The 18,399-nt window shown below is 44.0% G+C and overlaps 2 protein-coding genes across 2 annotated transcripts in view; both read left to right on the top strand.

Annotated features, from left to right (window-relative positions):
- The window catches only part of rttn (rotatin), a 34,397-nt gene extending 21,365 nt beyond the window's left edge, over positions 1-13,032 (top strand). The window contains exons 33-49 of the mRNA XM_080489902.1: positions 519-717; positions 827-924; positions 1,025-1,112; positions 1,392-1,593; positions 2,123-2,213; positions 2,489-2,639; positions 2,988-3,125; positions 3,892-4,094; positions 4,386-4,491; positions 5,453-5,550; positions 5,799-5,876; positions 6,353-6,479; positions 9,506-9,699; positions 9,850-10,123; positions 11,915-12,018; positions 12,690-12,759; positions 12,879-13,032. Coding sequence (XP_080346028.1) covers positions 519-717; positions 827-924; positions 1,025-1,112; positions 1,392-1,593; positions 2,123-2,213; positions 2,489-2,639; positions 2,988-3,125; positions 3,892-4,094; positions 4,386-4,491; positions 5,453-5,550; positions 5,799-5,876; positions 6,353-6,479; positions 9,506-9,699; positions 9,850-10,123; positions 11,915-12,018; positions 12,690-12,759; positions 12,879-12,955 — 2,298 coding nt within the window. The 3' untranslated portion in view covers positions 12,956-13,032. The remainder of the gene's footprint in view (positions 1-518; positions 718-826; positions 925-1,024; positions 1,113-1,391; positions 1,594-2,122; positions 2,214-2,488; positions 2,640-2,987; positions 3,126-3,891; positions 4,095-4,385; positions 4,492-5,452; positions 5,551-5,798; positions 5,877-6,352; positions 6,480-9,505; positions 9,700-9,849; positions 10,124-11,914; positions 12,019-12,689; positions 12,760-12,878) is intronic.
- Positions 13,033-13,341: 309 nt separating this feature from the next.
- On the top strand, positions 13,342-17,553 carry cd226 (CD226 molecule; the record flags this gene model as incomplete). The annotated part of the gene is given in 7 exon segments (XM_080488966.1): positions 13,342-13,404; positions 13,407-13,527; positions 14,113-14,436; positions 14,509-14,898; positions 15,174-15,276; positions 16,096-16,150; positions 16,489-17,553. Coding segments are annotated over 7 exon segments (1,200 nt in total). The 3' UTR covers positions 16,633-17,553.
- Positions 17,554-18,399: the final 846 nt, after the last annotated feature.

Genomic DNA, 18,399 nt, shown 5'->3' with positions numbered 1-18,399 from the left:
CTTCTCTCTCATTGAGCCCTGCAGGGTTCAGACCAGGACTGCTGGTGATAATCAAAACTGCATTGAAGTGCAGGCATGTAGCACTCTCATTTAGAAGAATCAGGTTTACATCTTTTCCCCCCAAAAAACAGAAGCATCTTAAAGTGGAATGCCATTACCTGCAAACAGGGCTGTATGTCACAAGCAGAAGTTCTTTTTCATCTTGTGAAGGCTTGTGATTTAGTAAATCTGATATAGATGAAAGGTACAAAACAGGCAGGTTGAAAAGATATAATCAAAGCAGGTTAACTGTGAGACTGCTTCTGCAGGGCCTGGTAAAAAAACAAAACAGAAACTAGGACACAAAATGTCATCCTGTAGATATCAAGTGACATTTGTGAAATGAATTATGTTTTATATAACTGCCACAACCTAACAAATACCCATGTCTTTCTCTCTTCACTGGGCTTGAACTTCAACAGTAAAATTCCAGTATGTTGAAAATGCTTCGGTTTTACGTTCACTGTCTTCTTTTCCAGCACCCGTGTGTCCATGATGAGGTGTCTGGTGTGTCTTTGGTGGGTCTTCCAGCTCTGCAGGCTCTGCTCCACCACTGTCATTATTTCCAGCATGTGGCTCAGTCTGCCTCCAGCTGTTACCGTGGCAGGTATGCCTTCCACCTCCAGCCTCGTGCTGGCGCTAGCCGTGGCCCCAGTCCACAGGGGAGCTCTTCAGTGGGTAAGCTTTCACTCGTATGTCTGTTTAAGTACATCTTCATCATAGATTACAAAAAATAAACTGTGAAATCCATAAACATTTTTATGTCACATTGTTTCAACTTGGATAGATTCTGAGGACTCTCTGCAGTTTTGGAGATGTGACCCACCAGCACCTGTTATAAACTCCAGCAGATCTTCCAGTTCCTTCTCTACCTCCAGCACCGTGGTCAGCAGCAATGTTGTACGTTCTGTTTAGGCACAACAGCTGCAGTCAACAGCTGCATTAAGTCAACTATATCCTCACATCTCCATCTTGTTCATTAAAGATAAGAGGTTCAGGGCCACACAGCCTGGAGGCTCCCTCGCTGTTAAACATCATGGAAAACACTCCCACCAGCAGGCTGATGGCTCAAGGTAAAACGAGAGCTGTGTGTGTGTACAACTGTGTGCACATGTGCGTTCACAACCTTACTAACACTTTGTTCAGTCCTTCATAGCACCTCAGTGTGCTCAAGACAATTATAAACTAATGCCATTGCCAGCATTTGGATATTTTTTTGGGTCCTTGAATATACAGTCTACAAAGAAAACCACTGTTCTCTGGTGTTTTAACTCGGTTTGATGCGGTTGATTATGTGTGCATGAGCCACAGGGAATATCTCTCCATTAGCAGTCTATTGATGTGTGTCCCAGGTCAGAGTGATACAGACACCAGCAACTCGGTCACCTCGCAGGACTCCCGACAGGGTGAACCCTCAGCCATGGAACATGTTGTCATAGTAACTCCAGACCTGCTGACTGCCCACTGTGGACTGCTGACCAACCTGCTGGCAATCCTGCCAGATTTCACCCTCAGCGCTATCCGACCTAACCAGCTCCTCCAGGCCTTGGCCAGGTAGGACGCCACATGCTCAGTATACTGATGATTACCTCTCCACTTTCCCTCCTTGTAACATAAAATCATCTACCTCAGTCCACCCTCAGATTAGTCAGTTAAATCAAATTAAATCTCTTGCAAGGTGTTAGAAAATGGACCAAAATCACACATATTTCACTTTTTCTACTCTAAAAGTTCTCTAAATGGGTTTATTCCCTCTTAAAGACTACTGTCATATACAACAATGTGTTATTATCAAAAGTACTTATTGGGTGTATGTGTAAAAATCCTGTCTCTTTCTGTATACAATCGATATTTTCAATCAGTTTTCTCACTTTATGCTTGTGTTGAGTGCATCAATCAGCTGCACTAACTGGGAATAGGAGAAGTTTAGGTAAATGAAAAGGACCAAACACTAGTATTTTTAGTATTATGGGAAATACTTCAAAAATCACAACACCTATCTCATTACTTAGCACATTTGTTTTTAATTTTTCTGTTATTTCTTCCAACATGTTTTTCCCATCATGTTTGTTTCCTTTCTCAGTCTAGTGGATGTGCGGCTCATCGAGAGATGTCTGGCTGAACTGAAGACCCCCACTGTGCTTCCTGGAGAAAGAGAGGACATCAGGAGTCAGGTAAGGCGCGTGAGTGTTACAGCTACAAGGAGATGTTTTACTTTGTTATTATGACTTACAGAAAATGTGGGCTGGCACAGTTCAACACTGCGCAGGGTATCTGAGGGCGCCTCTAGACTTCAGCATGGGTGGAATACTTAACAAGCGCTCCCTCAAAGTTTCCTGTTGTTTATGTTGCTTATTTACTGTGTTTTTCACAAGTTTTCCTTCTCTATACATGTTTGCTTGCCTGTGTTATAGTCCAATCACTGTCTGTGTATGTGGTTCTTTTGTAGTTTGTCACCATGCTCCGGTTCCTGTCCAGCTTCGCCAAACTGTTGCAGTCATGTGCGACTGTGAGTGAGGGGCTGATTGGCCAGATGGACTTCTTCAAACAGTTGCTCTCCTCTCTGGTGGCTGCACTCATGCTGGATATCACAGGATTAGGTCAGGACTTCATGAAAAAGAAAAGTGACTGAATTATGTTTTTTAGAATTAGTGAAGACCACATAGCGCTGGACGGTGATGTACTTCGCACTTAGGTTTCAATCCACAGGGTAGAGAGTGACTCTAAATTGGCCCCTGCCCAGGGTGTAACCAACCCCCTGCAACCCTGAATTATAAAAACGTGGTGTACAAGATACATGAATTGATTCATATTATACAACGATTGTTTTGGAAAACCTTTCACATGCAGCTTTTGTATGGATATTTGCCTCATCACGTCGTGATCTGAGAGTGGCTTCTTGACTTTCTCGTGCCACAAAAGTTGTGACTCACTCTCTCCCTCCTCAGATGCAGGTACCCAGGATGTGGTTTGTGTGTGCTGGGCAGACGTGTTTATGCTCCTGGCTACTCTGTTGAAGAGGGACGGCTCAGCAGCGCACCCATCTGTCTCCGCTGCGCTGGGGAAATGCTGGCGGACATTTGCAGGTACACAGAATCTCTGCTCTGTGAGTGTGTAAAAGTGACAAAAGTGATTATTTTGGTTTGGGTTGAAGAATTAGTTGCGTAATCGCAAGTTACGGATCAATTTTCACTTCATGCAATAAGTCGTTGTTATTTTTCTTGCATTTCTGAATTTCATTGAGTTCAATAGCCCACTGAGGTTCAAGACACAAGATCTTCCTTGAAATGAAGCCTTACTTTATGAAATACTGATAACCGTGATGAGGGTAATTATGCTGATTGCAGTAAGTGGCAAAATATTCAGGATTAGCATTTTCGGTATAATTGCAGTCTTAAGTCAACTAAAGTATAAACAAATCCGATCATCTTAACATGCTCCTTGTATCATTATTGTTTGTATTAACTTTACTGAACAGATGCTAGCATAGGATAATTGCATCCTGTCCTCATTCTACCCCTACTCCTCCCACTCATCTTCCTCTGTGATTAATGACACAGCAGGAGAAGTCTGATGAGTCCAGTAAAAGATGAATGCTGAGCCTTTGTGCGTGTATTTTTGTTTGCGAGTACATGTTTGTGGTATCTGGGTGTCTGCATACACATTCAGTTGATTGGTGTGTTCCCCGCCAGTGCATCCTCCCTCAGTCATGAACAAACACCCAGCTGTCACAAGGTTTCAACTATGGATTTGCCATTTTGTCTCACTGTGATTCAGTATGCGTTTCAGCGTCTCATTCATTAAAAGAAAGCTATTTAGCTGCAATCTCACTCTTTTATTGTTTGTCTGCAGGAACATTATCAGTGTGTGTGAATGAGAGGCTTGCAGACCCTCTTCTGCAAACAGTGGCTCTGCAGTTCCTCTGCACGATTTTCACAGAGGAGACGAAGAGCCGAGGCCCAGAGGCCATAACCTCACACTGTAAAGCGGCCACCTCTCTGTCAGACATCCTAAATGGTTCCCCAGCCAACCGACTGTGTGAGCTGTTACTGCAGGTAAGTGGGCGAACTGCACTTACATGGTTATATCTATGCGGTCCCATTGGAGATTATTATTATTTATATTATTAGAACCACTATTGCCAAAATGTGAGAGCTGTAAAAACCTAAAATAAAATCGCTGGCTGAATGCAAATACATGCACCATCCAGTATTAACCAGGGAATCCGTTTTGTTTGAGATTTTCAGGTAGATGTGTATGGAGTCGATCTGTGTTTATATTACAATGCTGTTAGATTTATGGTATGGTTATGTTGACTGATCAGTTTCCCTCTGTGTTATTATCAGAGTTTTGAGAGGAAGACACTTCAGGACCCTCTGAAGAAGCCCACAGCGAGAGCTCTGATGACGCTTTTGGCGTGCAGTCAGCCAGCTCAGATTTATGCAGCCAAAGGTAACTTCCACCAACCTCAACTTAGAGCCCAACGCTCACCTCCCATTTATAGTGGCTTCTTCATGTTGAAGCAGAATGATCATTTTTGTTGTATTTTCCATTAATTTAATAATAATGATAATTATCCATCAAACTTGCATAGCCTGTGAACTCAAAGCCACTTTACATAGGAGAAACACAAATAAAGAAAAATAAAGAAGGCAACAATAAAAATGAAATGTAGAGGTTAAGGAGCAGCAAGTTAGAACAGGTGGTTCTTGAGGAGTGTTTTGAAGTTTTGCGCCCGAGTCCGTGTTCCTGATGGGTTGAGGGAGGGAGTTCCAGAGGGCGGGGACGGCAGCTGTGCTTTTCAAGGGGTGATTTTGGTGTTAACTGGTCAATCTACCGGACCGGCGACCCGGAAACGGATAAGTGGAAGAAAAATGAATGGATGGATGGATAGACTAATTCAAATGGTAATCTAAGAAATCATACAAAACTGTAACAACTATCAGTTGCAGATTATATATCAAAATGAGATATAACAACTTTTTTGTTGCATTTGGCTTTCTAAACCATTACTTATAATATCCTTGATTATAAAATTATTTAGAAATTTCAACCAGAAATATTAACGTGTATAAAACAAAGCTCATGCACCCTCACTCTGAAAAGCCCTGGTTTAGAGAAACGGTCACACAACAATGCCTTTAGAGAAGTTTATTTAAATGTGACTATCAGCATTACCTACCTGTGGCAGTGGCGGCAAAAGCAGAACGGCCAAGATTAGCTCGTAAAGCTGAAAGACACCACAATGTTTGATGGTTTCACCAAATCTTTCTGTTGTCAGTGTCAGAAAATTAGTCAACCGAACTATCATGATTGAGAGGTTTTGACTTGTCAGTTAGCCAATAAATCCTGAAGTAGCTGGATTAAATCTTTTCATTTCAGCCATAAATCTCTAGTTTCCTTGTTCTTCTAGCCGGTTTGATTGACAGCTGCGTGGAGCAAATGAAGCAAACTTATTCCCAGCTCCACCTGGAGTCGGTCCGACCCGGCAAAGCTTCTCACCGGAAAAAGGTGAGCGGAGACTTGCTGGAAATTTCCAGCCCCAGCACCTCTCTACTGCCTGTATGTTTTCTTTCCCTCTACTGAATAGAATAACAAACCAAATTCAATGTGCTAATGGGTAAATCTTCTCAATGTGTCGTGCTCAGCTCAACATCCTCTTATTCTTTTTGTCAAGTGTTTAATGAGAGCAGTTCAGTGCGTTTTTAACTTGGAACTATTAAATATGTTGGTTTTTGTTTTGTTTTCCATATCCTCAGGAAGAGGGCTATTTAAAGGGCGTCAAGCTGACCGTGGAGATCCTGCGGAGTGCTCTTTACCACAACGATGAATGCAAAGTGAGCCCCTTTGTCAGCCTTTTAATTTCCCACTGCTGTCTGGTTTTTAATGGAACCTCAGTATCAGCACTGTGCCTGTAAATGAGAATCGCCCAAATGTGTGTGGCCCTGCTAACATCTCAGCAAGTTTACCGCCTTAAATCCTGTAATATCATGACTCACGGAACATATTAGCTAGTTTTCATTCCCTAAGTGGCCTTCCAGTCACTGGTGGTTTACCTTGGACTAAAAAGTCAGCAAGGCTCCACACCAGCGTTTACCCTGCTGTTATACTTTTCCACACCAAGCAAATCATTGAGGCGTTTTATGTCGATTTCGGCCATCTGTGTGCATGCTGGTGGACAACTCAAGTAATCTCTAATGTATGTTATTACCACATGTGCATACTATTATCCTGTACATGCCTGCATGTGGGCTTGGAGGTGTTACGTGTGCATGTGGATATAATCAGTGTGTGTGTGTGTATGTGTGTGTAGGTGGTAGCCACAGATGCCCGCCTAACACTGGCACTCTATGCTCTTTGGCCCTGGCTCCTACTGGACGACCCCACCATGGAGGCGGTGCTGGAGCTACTGTGTGTCTATACGGCCAACTGCACAACGGGTCTGTATGTGTGTGTGTGTGTGTGTGTGTGTGTTTGCGCGCGTGTGTGTCTGCTTTGTCAGCCTGTATGTTTATATGTTTGCACAGGCATTGTGCCTGGCCCGTGCCAGCCCATCGCATCTGTCTGCAGTTCTGCGTTCTGACTGAGTCATACACACTTTGCACCAAGAGTCCCATTGTGCACTCCAGTGACTACTGAACAACATTGTTTCTCACTGTATAAGGCCGCCGCCTGCTTGCCTGTCAGTCACAATGGGCACAGTGTCAGGAGTGAGAGATCAGGCGGCATGGCTGTCTCATTGTATGTATGGCAACCAGTTTCAGACCAGTGGGAGATTATTTAGGGGGAACAGCACGACTCTTGTGTTGCCTGGGATATTTGTTTTCCAAATAACAAAAGTGTATGTGGGACACTAAAAACAACTTTTTGAGTAGCGAAAGAGCAAGATTCATGTGGAGGAAACAGAAGGGGGGTTTTGACTATGATAAACATCTCATGGTCCCTTTGATGTGTCTGTGTGTTTGCGTGCACGTGGAACTGGCTGGGTTACGCCAGCAAGAGGAAGTTATCAACATCTCTGAGATTGAGTGTGTCTATATGTGAAATCTATTTGATTGGCAGGGTTTCCTCGGTAAGGTGCGTGCACACACTCTGATCTAAACTCACTCGCATTAGACCCCGATATAAGCTCAAGCTGCAAAGCGCCAGAAATCAGTGAAGTCAGGCACAGTATTTCCCTAAAGGTTAACCGAACAGCAGGTTGTGTTCAGGCTGCATGCAGCCAGGCTTAGTATTACACCACACACCCTCAGGCTACCGTTCATTCTCCTGAGACCGCTACATGTCTCCTCAATCTTTCATCTCCAGTCTACCACCTTCATCCAAAGCTTTGTTAGCACTGCTAGTTCAAGTCAGATTGTTGTTTTCATCTATGCCCCACAGATTTTCCACAGACATTTTTGTAGCAGCTCCAAACCTTCCTCCCACAGACACACGGAAACTTAAACAAATGAAACTGTTTTTTTTTCTTTTTTCTTTCTTCCACACCTACTGTGGGATAGTTTGTCCTGTATGTTGCATACTTGTAAAGTAATTGATCACATTCAAGGCAGCAGGCGGAGGAATTTTTAAAAAAATGTTGTTGTTTTTTTTTCATGTGTCAAAGAAATAGATACATTATGAAGGAGACCTTCTCATCAAATTCTAAATCCAGCAGCTTTCTTGACAGGTATCGAGATAACCTCAGGCTAACATCAGGAATTGCCTGTTGCCAAATGTTCCCATTCCAGGATTAGTATAACCAATAAGCTGTCGTGTTGTCCAATAAGCAGCATCAATCAGCGCCTGACTCTGCCTTGCCAACGCTCTGTGACTTAAGCTTGTTAATTTCTGTGTTTTGGATGTAATCTGCAGCTGCGGCAATTAGTCACGTCAGTTATCCTGATGTTAATGTGGTGCCAGAGCAGATATTTCATTTGCATCACTCATTTATGCGATATCTATTAGGGTTTACATTTCTGAATAGCCTTGTAGTCGAATAAATTGTTGCCATAGCCTAAGGCTTGATAATTTCCCTCCCTTCCAGAGTCAGGAGAGCATGGCTGTCATCATCCGTCAGAGTCTCCCGTGCTGAATGAAGATTAAAAGCCAGTTAGAAGATGAAAGACTTTCTTAGTTGTTTGAATGCTGTCCTATTCGACACGCCGAGCTCCGTGCTTCCAAATCGTTGTTTTCCAGCCTTGCTTTGGTTCTCTGAAAAGTCATTATATTCTTCCTTTGTAGAGGAGTTCCATCTCTCTTCATGATTTTGGTCCATGGCTCGACAACTCTCCCCTCCAAATAAGCTCCTCGTGCCGTCATGCAGAGATGTTTTGGTTTATTGGGCAGACAGCCGTGCAGTCCAACGGCTCCTTCTTTATTTTTGTGGTCACTGGTGCTGCTGGCCAGCGAGCCTCAAGATAAACAGAGAGCAGAAAGCAACTTTAGCCGCCTGAAAAGTGGCGTTTCACTTTCTTTACACTGGATTTCTTTTCATATGTGAACTGATTAAGAGCACTAACACACAGCGGATGATTGTTGTGGATAGTAACAAGTGTAAATTACTTCTGTTTGAATATTTCTTTTAATTAAAAAAAAATTTAATTCCTGTATAATTTTCCATTGAAGTATCCCTGTTTTGTTTTGGGATTCCTGCACATTGAGAGAATCGCAGTGGGATATATGATAGTCCCGGAGAGTCACTGGTGGTAAAATGAATGGAGGAAATAGAATTTCTGATTACGCCGCATTAGCTGGGTCTTAATTTTTAAAATCACTATCGTCTAATTCTGTTACTGGAGGGTCGCTGCTCTCCATGTGTTTGATTTCTCCTGCTCCAACAAAACTGAATTAAATAAATGTATCACCATGAGGCGGCGCAGAAAGCCTGCTAATGATCCTCTCGTCACAGTTAGGTATGCATGAGCCAAGTGACATGTCAAATCTTTCAGGGAACAGGACTGAACAATACTTGTGTTAAAAAAATAAATAAAAAAGATCTTTAAAATCAGAAAAGTCACTTTCTTTGCTTCAGTTCCACTCTAATCCACACAATGGAATAAAATTTGTGTTCTGTTGGTTGTTTCTTTGCTATAAATTATTTTTTTGCAATAAATCTTTTTTTACCGTTTGAATATTTCCTTCTTGAATGGTGCTACATTTGTCTGGGACATGCATTTGTGGGATGAGCAGAAGAGCTTGTGTGTTACACAACTTGTCATCTTGTAGGAATGAGTATATGGGATTGCCACTTTTACAGTTTGGGAGATGCTGCCTCGTATTTTCAGTCTGCCTCCACCACATCCAGACCCAGAATTTAGACCATTGAACCAGAAGTTTGAACCAAGAGTCAATGGCACCAAAACAAAAACCCTAACATATTCGGGAATAAGCAGATTTTCACGTTCTAACAGATTCACTGCGAAGACGCGGCGTTACAACAGTGTTACAACTCCTGGAGCTGAACAGTTTGTTCTTTTGTTTCCAGCATGCAGCTCTCTGTGTGGCAGCGGTCCTGCCGTCGTCCCCGGATCCAAAGGCTCCCTCGGCAGCTCTCTGATGCACTGCGTCTTGAAGCTGAGCTCAGGACTTGCTCAAGACAACAGCCCCATCCAGAGCCTCTCCTTCTCTCTCCTGGCTAACCTGGCCATGTCCCGAGACTGTAGATGCCTCCTGCAGAAGGTACGCGGTCACAGCAAATTCATTCCAAATGTATTTCACGTTTATTTTGTACCGAAGGCGAGAAGTGCATATACGCTGCCTATCTAATCTATTTTCACATAATGCCACTTTTGATTTGTCCTCTAAATGAATTTGTCGTTGCGTTTTCAGAATAACTTCCTGCAGGCCTTCCTGTCGGTGCCGGTCCCGAAGGCGGCGGCTGTAAAGTCTACATCTGCTGCCGGTGGTGGTGGGAGCCTCCTGAGCCTGTGGCTGCGGCTGCTGGTCAGTCTCTCCTCGGCGGAGGACGGCCAGCAGAGCATCCTGAGGGTGACTGGAGCCCTGGAACTGCTGGCAGACTTGGCGCCGCACCGGCGGCACGCACTGCTCACCCTCCACAACCTCTGCTTCGGCCCTGCCAACAAGTCCCACATCGTTGCCAACGGTATGGAAGGCAAGCCGGGGTTAAGTTTATTAATCTCGCTCAGGGACGTAAAAAGTGTCAAAGTAGCAAAAAGAAAAAAAAAAAGGGAAGTAAAACGATGCAAATTCACCCGTGTTAATAATCCTTTTACACAGCTAAAGCTCTTCAAATCTTTTTGTTTTGCTTCTGTTAAAATCCACAGACCATGAGGTGCGTGCAGTGCGATGGTATTTCTGCTGAAAGTTAAAACTGATTAGGAGCATCAGCGACCAGCTTCGCGCTGCTTATCTTTGATGAAGGAAAGAAAACTTACTTTTGCAGCAATTTTAGTTGCTGTACAGACGTATTGCAGGCAGAAAGAAATGTGTATGAAACAAAGGTTTTTGCACAATTTAAGGCTTTGCTTCAATCGTTAAACAGGTTTACCAGCTCATCTATTAAGCTTGTGGCTCAGACTCACACATTAAATCAATACATCTATTGGTTTTTAGGGAATATTTTAGTTAAAGCTGAAGACATCTGCCAAAGACTATGGTGTTCTTTGAGCTGATCCCTTCCAGGGTCGCCAGAGCAGATCATGTGAGCTGCATGTTTGACTTGGCACGAGGATCCCCTCCCTTATTCCAAACCAACCTTCCAGTTAATAACCTTTGCTCATCTAATCTCTGGGCCACCAACATGTCAAACTAACAGTCAAACAGAAGCTTTGCCGTGTTGCCAAAGGGTTGCCAGTAAGCCATTTGAAAATGAACAGCCAGGCTTTTAACTGGTTTCAGTCCGTTTTAATTATTTCCGATTTTTCAGGTCATGAGCGCTGCACAACACTCCAGACGTTTCCACCTGGTGATTGTTTAAGTTCCTTCAGTTTCCGATTGAACTGGTCAATGTAACCAGATTTCAGAGAACTGAAGCACTTGAAATGGCTGCTTTAGAAACCAGTGTTGACTTTTAAGCCGGTATGAAGATACACTGATTCATATCAATTATACTATCAAATCTCTCACCTAAGTTTAGAGGAAAATGTCAAAACATGCAGTTTCACAAATATGACAATTCCAGTCCATAATGCTGGACAAATGCTTTGCACACAAATCAGGATGAACATTTCTAAGACAGAGGAACTTTGAGGCAACAAGAGACGGATCGTGTCCCCCTCCTTCAGTGTAGGGTACAAGGTGGGAGTCATGACATCAGGTGCCCGCAACATCTTTTGTTTCCTGTGGAAAGATCACACTTCTTGCGCATGCTGAGCATGTTGTAAGACCTCAATTGACAGATGTACAGGAAATGAACCCAAGTGAGAGTCTGATCACATTTCCAGTGTAGGAACTGTGTGAAACAAAATGACATCAGATAATACCCACATAGAAGTGTGTTTCTGAGCGCAGTGTGGTGCTCATTTGCAGATATAGACATACTTATGAGTTCTCTGTGTGAACATCATGGAGCCTCTCCAAACTGGTTTCTCAACTAGTTAAGCAGTGTGATCACTAGTTAACAATTGAAAGAGTATAGTGATTTTATCAGCAAACCGACGGTTTGTATGAGTGTATCAAAGTTAAAGCTACAAAGGAAACAGTCTCCGAACAAAGCTGCTGTTCAACATTTACTTTCACTACGTTCATGTATCACTGCCAGAACCAGCCGTCACATCCATTGTGGAACAATTCTGCAGGTTTCCTCCTGACCTGTGACCCTACACCAACATCCTACATCTAAAGCTGCAGGACAGGACTTCCTCAGAAACGGTGTATAATATACATATATATAATGAGTAATTGTTGTTTTCAATGACTTTGTTTTTCTCTCCAGGTAAAGCCATGAAGGCATTACTTGGCTGTCTGGAAAGTAAAGAGACAGAAACCCGCTGTATGGGAGCGTCAGCACTCTGGGCTTTGCTCCATAACAATCAAAGGGTACACACACACACACACACACACACACACACACACACACACACACACACACACACACACACACACACACACACACACGTTTCTATGCCTCCAGTAGCAACAGCTACTTGACTAACCCTCATTGTACTGTAACCTAAACCCTTCATTGGGCAAGATCCAGAATCAATGTTCACACATGCAAAACTTACTTTCTATGTCTTATGAGGCCTTTTTGAGTTCTTATATTTACAACTTCTGACCAAACTTCGTCCAGTGAAGAAATCTTTAATGATTGTAGGCTTTTTTTTTAAGACATATTTAATGGAAAATTGTAGATTTTTGTCTGCATTTGATTGTGAAATGTATTCATTGTGTTTTTAATCTAATAATTAATGATATATTAATTCACAATATTTAAGGGTTGGCGTTAACCCCAACCAATGCCTGATTTCAAAGCGTGCTTTTACCTAAAAATGTTAGTGTTTACTGCCATTAGCACCTCTGTTTTAGTCCTCCCTGTGGAGGCTCATGTATCGGTAAATATATAGGATTAAAAAAATAAAACTCTACTTTCTGCTGCAGTTTGGAATTCTAACACAATCACACACGTTGAAAATCTCACTATCCACTCATATAATGTGAGGCCACTGTTTCTTCTTCTCTTCATGTTACCTCTGCTTTCCTCTCAAAAGGCCAAGACGGCTTTAAAGTGTCCTTCTGTTCGACTGAGACTCGAAGAAGCATATACCATCTCTAAAAAAGGTATCTGCACCCTCACTTGCGAACGCGCCAGGCTTTTTCCTGCCCCTGTCGCTGAACTTCCAAGGTTTTTTTTTTTTCTTGTATTGTCAACAACTGTTTTCTTCTTCTCTGGTCTGCAGACGCACAAAAGCAGGGACCTACAATGAGCTACCTCCTGAAGTGCCTTGAAAACCTTTCCCAGCTCCTAAACACCTGAACGTCACTTTATTTATACTCTTTAAGATCATGTTGTTGTTTTTTTTTTGTAAACAATAAAGAATTTTTAGATGCATTAGGTGTGAGTGCTGTGTAGTTACTTCTGAAGTACTCCAGTTGTGGTTTGTACCCAGCTGTTTATGGTGAAGCAGGTGTGAACCTGGTGTGAAGCTGCGCTTCTATACTCTTCCACCTTTGACATGAAAAAAAAAAAAAGTCCTATGAAGGATGTTTGCGTGAGACCTGACACATTGTTGGAGTTTGTATTTGGAGAAGCGTCCATGCAGTGTTGTGTTATGTTATCGGCCTGCCCTCCTCTCCTCCCTGCCCCCCCCCCCCTTGTGATAAAGTGCCCCTCTGTGTGGATGGAGCTTACTGCGAGCCACCATGAAGTGCGCCCCAGTAGCTCAAGTGTTCCTCTGTAGCCAGAGCGCGAGCAGGAAGTGCAGCTCATGCGCCTCTCCACTCGTCTCATCAATGCAGCTTTCATTCTGCCTCGGTGGGGCAAGATGGAGGCTGTACAAAAGGAATACTGGTACTTCGTGGTACTCGTCTTTCTTCCTTTTCTTAAAGGTATGATCTGCCGACTTTTCTAAGTGTTTCTAGTTTGTTTAAACGACGTGTCATATTGACAATAACTCCTGTGAGTCTTGTTTAGGGTGTTGTGTTCTGCACGCCAAAGAAACAAACATGTATGTATCGTGTACTTTAATTAGATTGTGATCTGTAGCTCAGTAACTAAAGCCTTCATTTTAGTCCTTTTGGATGGTACAACCTTAAATAAAAGGGTGTTTTGGTGGACATTATTATTCCAAACCAGCCGGAGCTCCCAGGAGCTTCACTAGACTGAAAATGAGTTGTCATTCAGCTCAGATAAAAAAAAAAAAGCCTTTGAAAACTTGGAAGCTTGATCATCTGCTATTGTCGGCTGTGTTTATGTGCAGCTACTGGCTCAAATGAGCCTAATTACCGTTCCCCAAGGGACGGCCTTAAAACCATGAATGGTTGCGGTAATCTTCAAGTAGGACAGATTTCAGAGAGAGACATGGCTTTTTATTTTCCAAGATTGTTTAGAGGAATACTCAAATATATGAGATTTGAATGGACATAGTTTGTTTGCCTGTTTAAGCTGATAACAAACAGAAGTGCTGTGTGTAGTTGCTGTCCAGGATAAAGAAGTGGCCACGGTGCGGCTGGAGGAGGGGATGGTGTTGGACTGCTCGTGTCCCTGGGGGGGAAACCTCAGCATGGTGTCCTGGACCAAAGTGCCCGACAGGAATCCGGTGGCTGTTTTCCACCCCGAGTACGGAGTGAGTTTCTCCCACCTGTACCGGGACAGAGTGGAGTTCCTGAAGACCACGCCGATGGACGGGAGTATTTCCATGAGGAACGTCACCCACCGGGACATCGGGGTGTATCACTGCTCTGTTCAGACCTTTCCTCAGGGCCCCTGGACCAGGACCATCCAGGTGGAGGATTTAGGTAAGAAACCCGTAGAGAAAAAAAGATCATTGCTGTTGAATGTGCTTGACCGGCTGTGTCCTGCGTCCGCAGACGAGCCGCCAGAGGAAGAAGACGACGACGGCACGGAGTCGCCGCCGCCTCCCGAGGTGACGGTGGCGGACACGGAGCTGCTGGCCGAGCAGAACATCAACCTGACCATCAACTGTGACCACCGGCACAACGGCAGCGTGTACCAGGTCGTTCTGGAGAGGATGCTGCGCGGCCAGCCGTGGGGCATCATCGGGGTGTGTAAGAAGGTGGACAGCGGCCTGGTGAGCGAGGACTACAGCGACCGGGGCCGGGTGCACTGCGAGGACAGCCTGGACATCAGCCTGCAGCTGACCGACGTGGGCCTGGACGACACCGGCTTCTACCGCTGCACCTTCAACACCGACACGGGGGTGCAGATCACCACCGTGCAGCTCACCGTCGCTGCTGCAGGTACGCAACAAGCCACAAGACCATGAGTGAGACCGACAGCGAGTCACCTGTGGAGATGTGCCTCGCAGTGATTAGTGCTGGAAATTTCATTGCGACACGACAAGCATGTTAAAACCACAACTTCCTGTGGCTCGTCCCCGCGCGTCGCATGCTTTAATGTGACGCTATGTTGTGACACCGGAAGAAAATGTGTTAGAAGTCTCCAACACAAGTAAAACCGTAGTGTCGCCTCGGTTTTCTAATCCCATTTGTTTTCTCTGGTTTTCCCTCTAAAGGAGGATTCAGCCTGTCGTTATACATGATGTACATTTACATCGGGGCCGGAGCTGCCGGACTCCTTCTGCTCGCTGTCATTCTCATCCTCGCAGTGAGACACAGGTACCAGTCTGTTTTAACTCGGTGGGGGGTTGTGAACCCTACACAATGCTGACTACGCAAAACACACTTCTCATTTTATAATCTATGGAATCGCTGAACGTTTCTTTAAAAGTCCGTATTTCCCTCTCGCTCTGTCCACGTGTTCAAAATGTCTCTGGGTGACAAACAGAAACAGCAGTTGACTCTCGGGATGGAGTAGAAATACCAAGGCCACATTGCATGTCCGCTGCGGTGCGAGAGAGCGTGTGAATGTAAAGCTGTGAAATGTGCCACCCGGGTTAAAGTCAATCCATTACCTGTTGAAGCTGCGGACGTGGGCGCCGTGCGGCCCTTTGCTCGTCTCTGGTCCACGTGAGGTCAAGAGCGAATCGGATGAAAAGTGTTGCTGCCGTATGGCTGCTTTCCTTCTACACTGAAGACGGCCGCCACGATTCTCTTGACCCTGAATACATCTTGTAGATTTGCTGGTCAGAACGGGATTTCATGTCAAACAAGGAAACACTGATGCAGAACAAAGAGGGTTTGGAAGAGAGACATTCAAAATATGTTTCACTGAAGTCGGGTTTCAGATGGCCCGTGTTCGGGGATTACGTTTTTAATGACAAATAATACACAACACTTGACTCATTCAAAGCAGAAGCTATGAAAACCAGGTAAGCTGTGGCTTTTTTCCTAAACTCACAGCTCCATCGGGCTCCTCGTTTCTCCCACCTGAAAGAAATCTTCCCCTACCACTGCATCACGAGCTCGTTTGTAGAAATTGTCATCGCGATCCATTTAAAAACTCTTTAGTATTTTTTTTTTTTTTGTCTCTGACAGGAAGAAGAACAGGAGGGAGGAGTACAGAGTCAAACTGCACCCGTCCCAGAGACAGGTAGGGGTCGCATTATTCCTGCTCTCCACTCTGGTTTTCACACTGGACACTTTTAAGGCGCTCCCTCACCTGCTCATCAGACACACACTTCATTACAAAGCTGTGAGACTTGACTATTAATCTTGCTTGATCCTGCAGTCCTCTTCACCAGGTAATCCCAAATCCTTTAATGGAATTTATGCTCGCCTGACTAATAAGTCTGCTATTAATCCTGTATGCACCTCAACTGTTTGATCTCTGTAGTATTTAATATGTAGGACGTGTCGCCAGGCCGCTGCACGTTTTGCACGCGTCAACACCTTAACCATCTACTAACAACAACTAATAACGCCTTGCAGCCCAACGTCTATGAGAACGCGTCAACGTGCCCCAGGATGGCGTCCAAGTCCAGACGGAGAGAGAAGTGTCCCGTCTACGCCAACCTGGAGAGCGTGCGATCAGTCAAACCCAAAGCTCACAGCAAGAGGACACGCAAAACGTAGCGAGAGCCAAGTTAAGACGTCGCCACGAGCAGGTTACAGTTTATTTCCACGTTCAGATGAATTCTCTTGCTTGAAGCTATCAGGTTGGTTGGGGGGCCCGTCCTCGTCCCCACTCATCCGACGTAGGACGTGCGGCGTAATCCCCGATGAGGAAACATTTGTTTGGTCCACGTTATTTGACGGGAACATCCACACGGAGGAGCAGACAAAAGCCCTTCTAATCATCCCTTTCACTCCCATAACCCCCCCCAAAGTAAAACCACTGACAAAAGCCTGTGTAATTGCCCCTCTCTTTCACTTTCATCCCTCCTGGTTTCCATTCAGAGCTTGACAATGGCGTCTAATCATCTAACGGGGAAGAAAAGCAGCGGCTCGGCAGCGCAGCGTCACTTGAGACGGTAGCTTCCTCCCCCCCGGTGGCTCCGGGTCTGGGCCTCCAGTTAGATAATCCTCAGCTTTACTTCAGGCCTCCTCGCGCTTTTCTCTCTCGTTTGTTTTTTCCTCTCGAAATGTGAAAGTCATCTATTTGATCAACTTTTGTAAACTGCTTTTCTTTTGTGAATCAATACTTAAAGGTGGTGCTGTGAAGCTGTTGTTGTTTTGTTTTTTTTTTGCTCTGTAATCTCCTTCATTTATCTCCGTAGAAGTGGAGGCAGTGGCCGAGGCAGTAATGGATAAGCGGGCTATTCCGCTAGGAAACAAGACAAATGTGGACAAGCTAGACATGAAGGGACAATTTAGTTTGGATTCGCACGTTTTTGCGGCGGTTTTCTCGTCCTGCTGCTCCGGGAGAGACGCTGGAAGCCGCAGCTGTGCCTGCGACGCCTGCGACGGAGCGCGTGCGAGCTGCAAGAGTGAAAGCGATGCCAGCGGCTGTTGACGAGTCTGTGTGGTGCAAATAAAACAAGTCATAGACCCCCGAACGTCTGGATTTCCTGTTGTGAGTTCAGGTTACCAACCTCACCCCAAAAAAAATCTGTTGAGGAAACGTTAACAACTTCCTGTAAAATTAAAATGTTCATCACTTCAACTTTTCACGGCAGGGTGGTTAGTCCAGGGGTCACACACACACACACACACACACATACACACACACACACACACACACACACTCAAGCAAACTGCAAAAAAAAGGCTTATTTCCAAGAAATGCAGCCGTAGTTATGTATTACATCACAGACTGAAGTTACGGCATTTTGTTAATGATACTTTAATAATGTAACTTAACGATGGTCAAATTTAGTTGCCAATAAGTAAAAAAAAAAAGAAAAAAGAAAGAATCCTATTTATGTATTGACTGTTTTCAAGAGTTTTTTCTAATGCTACTTCAATTATGTAATAACCAGGCGGTAATATAACTTATTAAATCATTGGTAATGTTATTGGCCTTTGGCTGTTATTTATCTTTATTTGCTTGATTCAATCTTCTAAAGTTCCAGAAAAGACCTTATTTCACTTTAACTGTATTAAATATGTTTGCAGAAAGAAAATGCAGGTACGTGATAGAACATTCAATTTAATACCTTTTTTTTTTTTTTCTTCTTTTTTTTTTTTTTAACTCATCAAAAAACATTACATATGTACATTTAGTGAAAACTGTAGTCCTACACTCGTGTACTCAAAAGTGCTATGAACGTAAACTTTAACAGAACACAGATGGTGGCGGACACAAACAGAAATGTCCATAAGGAGCGATGTGGGACATTATCAACAACATTTATTTACCACACTTGAGCTAAAAAAAAAACAAAACAAAACTGGAGACGG

The sequence above is a fragment of the Lipophrys pholis genome (assembly GCF_963383615.2).
Source record: "Lipophrys pholis genome assembly, chromosome: 20".
Taxonomy (NCBI): Eukaryota; Metazoa; Chordata; class Actinopteri; order Blenniiformes; family Blenniidae; genus Lipophrys; species Lipophrys pholis.
Note: the sequence above shows the minus strand (reverse complement) of the source record. Positions and strands in the feature narration are given on the sequence as shown.